At 46.8% G+C, this 3553-nt stretch overlaps 1 protein-coding gene across 1 annotated transcript; it reads left to right on the top strand.

The window, feature by feature from the left end:
• Positions 1-335: 335 nt before the first annotated feature.
• Positions 336-2968, top strand: LOC147635360 (uncharacterized). The gene is made up of 2 exons (XM_086802167.1): positions 336-1873; positions 1971-2968. Exons 1-2 carry the CDS (start codon positions 1144-1146, stop codon positions 2726-2728), a joined length of 1488 nt encoding a protein of 495 aa, XP_086658293.1. The 5' UTR covers positions 336-1143; the 3' UTR covers positions 2729-2968.
• Positions 2969-3553: the final 585 nt, after the last annotated feature.

Here is a 3553-nt window from a genome sequence, read left to right as displayed (position 1 = left end):
ACGGGTAGAAATTTACTACAAAACCAGTCAATCTTTCTATTTAATCCTCACGAAACAAAACAGTACAAAGTCAAAAATTTATGCGTATCTGCGTCGGTTTCAATTCAAAAAATGGTAAAAGGAGGAATTTTAATTCCACACCGCTTCAACTCTTAATAATTTTGAAGGTATAATTTTCCAATTAGTTTTGGAAAAATTATTCAGCTCTTATAAGGATTAATCCCGAATTATCATCCACGCATAGTTTAGAGTTCAACTGCTCTAATGTTTAATTCTCATGCAACCTTTCCTGCTGTCAGGCATCACTATATTATCATCATTCTCTACAGGCTTCTATCTTGTCCCCTCTTAAGATCATCCAAGGATCTTGTTCCATAACTAGCCCATTTCTAGGCTCGTACAGTATTTGGGCTACTCACATACAGTATACTACGTTAGTAATTGTGTGTGTGTGTGTGTGTGAGAGAGAGAGAGAGAGAGAGAGAGAGAGAGTATTTGGGCTACTCACATACAGTATACTACGTAGTAACTGTGTGTGTGTGTGTGTGTGAGAGAGAGAGAGAGAGAGAGAGAGCGAGAGCGAGAGAGAGAGAGAGAGAGAGAGAGAGAGAGAGAGAGACTAGAAGTCCCTACAGTAGACACCACATCTCTCTTGTGATGCAAGAAAGCTTAATACTTGTGCACATACTCATCCCCACCTATTATGTACGAGTTGGTTGTGTGGATACAGTACCACATTGCTTGCCTCCTTATCGTTTAGCTCCCCTAATCAAAGATGTTATCTTAATCATCAACAATTTAGAGTAGCAAATTGAGCTGCTGTTGTGTTAATCTCTGAGGTTGAGAGGAGCAAATTGAGCTGCTTCATCTTGAGAAGAGCAATTTGAGCTCATAAGCTTAATCTTATTGGTTATGAGGAGCGAATTGAGCTGCGTTAACTTAATCCTAGTGGTTGAGAGAAGTTAATAGAGCTATTTAGTAGACTACTTAAGTACTGACAGCATAGTTGGAGATGCAGTTTGATGTCACCAATTAGTGTACTGGCCACAAGCCTGCGTCGAGAAACAGGCCCAACAGGCCCCCGGCCATTAACAGGAGAGGTGAACGAAGCTTGGTTTATGGGCTAATTGAGTTAAGTTCAGAATGCCAACCTCCACCTGGCTCTCTTGGAGAAGGTCTTTGGCATGCAAATCTAAACCCGGGGAAGTGCATGATCCTCAATCACTTGCAGAGAGCAGTGCAAAAGTTGAGGCAGTGTTTGTGAGCAGGAGGCTCCACAGGTCATCAGGCTGCTCAAGGTCCATAGCCAATCTAAAGGATGTTATCCACAGCAATCGTAGAGTCGATGCTGGCCGCTCGGGCATGCCGAATTTCAGCCCGAAATCAGTCAAAAGCAATTACTTCGTCCAGTCCATAACACATGAAGCAATGCTGAGGGACAATGCCAACAACCACCACCACCACCACCATTACCATCACCACCACCATCATCAAAATCAGCATGCCCATGGGAAGCTTAGCTTAGACGACATTGTAGCCGGTCATCATCCTCATCCTCATCACCATCATGATAATTCTCATGGATCTGTTCTCAAGAGTAGCTTCTATGGCACCCCTCTTCATCACTCTGGACAGCCTACTCCAGCTCTCGATCCCTCTGCTAAAAGCAATTCCAGGAAGAAGCTCTCTGGGTGCTATGATTGTAAGAACCCTGCAGTCTCTTTGGTGGTTTACAAGGCCAGTAGTGGCGGCGGACTAGGCGGCAGCTGCAGAGGCTCTTTGCCTCCTGTTGCTAAACCGGTTTGCCAGAGGTGTGGGGAGGTTTTCCCAAAGTATGAAGCTCTTGAGCAGCACCATCTTCTCAAACATGCAGGTGGGTTCAAGAGTTTACTTTTTTTCAGATTTATGGTAGAATTTAATGACTTTGGTGCTGATCGATTTGTTTTTTTCATTCGTTTTGATGACTGCAGTGACGGAGTTGGCAGTGGGCAACTCTTCCCGAAACGTCGTGGAGATAATTTTTCGCACAAGCTGGCTCAGTGGGGCGGCGCCGCCAGTGGCGGCCCCAGGGGCCGAGCTGAGGATAGAGAGAGTGCTCAAGGTAAACAATCTACCTAGAACGCTGACCAGGTTCGAGGATTACAGGGAAGGAGTCAAGGCGAGGGCCATCAAGCTGCACAAGAAGAACCCGCGCTGCCTGGCTGACGGCAATGAGCTGCTGCGTTTCTATGGCGCCACGCTTGAATGCAGGCTGCTGGCTGCCGCCGATGCTGTCCTGCCGGCCCACGCCGGCGTTGCCGCCGCCTGCAGTTCCGCTTCCTGCTCTATTTGCAAAATCATCCGCTCGGGGTTCTCCAAAATGCGTGGGCCGGACGGCGTTAACAAAGGCATTCTCACCACTGCAACCAGCGGCCGAGCCCACCAGATGGCAGCAATCGACGACCAGCTAAAAGAGAAAAATATAGAGCGTGATAGGCACCACGGCGGCCTTTTGGCGATGCTTGTCTGCCGCGTCATCGCCGGGCGTGTCCACAAACCACCGCCCACGCCGCCCCACAGCGGAGATCTCGGGCCACCCTCCGCGGGCTTCGACTCTGTCGCCGGCGGCAACGTGGGTTTTGGTATCGTACCCTCCGATGCCGGCGGTCTCCAGTCCCGTTTTGAGGAGCTTACAGTCTTCAATCCGCGCGCAATCTTGCCTTGCTTCGTCGTACTCTACCGGTGCTGAAAACTTCTTCCCTTGACCCCCCCCCCCTTACTCAAACCCTTTCAAAAGAAAAGCTTCATTTAGTGGGTTCAAAACCCCCCTTTTGGGTTCAAAACCCCCCTTGTGCTTCCTCTATCCTAGGCATCTCCCGCGGGCAGATAATTAAGCGCTTACAGGCAGTGGCTGATGAGGGAAAAAAAAGCTTCATTTAGTAAGTCTTTCTAAGATATACATTTTAAAAAACCAACTTTTGAAAGGTCACACTAATTTGAAGTTCATGTGTCGATTAGATTGGCTTTTATTGATGAATTTACTCTATGGCTTGTGTCTAAGGTGTTACATCACAAACACTCTCCTCTTCCATGCGTAACACCCCATGACCCTTATCGTAGTTTCTTGGATGGTGTGCGCACCCCTATACACAAACAACACTCCCCCTACCCTATGACCCTTTTCTATATTGCACTCATCCAAACATAAGTTGAGCATCCCCTCAATCTTATATAAGGGAGACCCCTATGATCTGTTGTACCAAAAGGAGAGAGAGAGAGAGAGAGAGAGAGAGAGAGAGAGAGAGAGAGAGAGAGAGAGAGAGAGAGAGAGAGAGAGAGAGAGAGAGAGAGAGAGATATGTTCATATGATGTCTATGATGATGATATTAACATCCACAAGAAGGAGTACATGGTCCATACAACCACTACAAGCATAGTCAATTGTGGAATGTAGGCACTCATGGACAAAGAAGGAGATCCTACAGATTTTAAGATGTGAGCCTCTTGAATGGTAGTTTTTCATTTTGGCAAAGAATTACTAGAGGATTACTCATTGTTTTGGTTTGTGTTTTGC

Source organism: Cibotium barometz, chromosome 9 (genome assembly GCF_041138505.1).
Source record: "Cibotium barometz isolate CiBa-2024 chromosome 9, ASM4113850v1, whole genome shotgun sequence".
Lineage (NCBI taxonomy): Eukaryota > Viridiplantae > Streptophyta > Polypodiopsida > Cyatheales > Cibotiaceae > Cibotium > Cibotium barometz.
This window is presented reverse-complemented; position numbering and strand designations above follow the sequence as displayed.

Bases quoted from the DNA above. Each gene is read 5' to 3' on its own strand.
- LOC147635360 (XM_086802167.1), top strand. From the start codon at position 1,144: ATGCCAACCTCCACCTGGCTCTCTTGGAGAAGGTCTTTGGCATGCAAA. The intron at 1,874-1,970 runs GTGGGTTCAAGA...TGATGACTGCAG, and splicing joins CCATCTTCTCAAACATGCAG to TGACGGAGTTGGCAGTGGGC.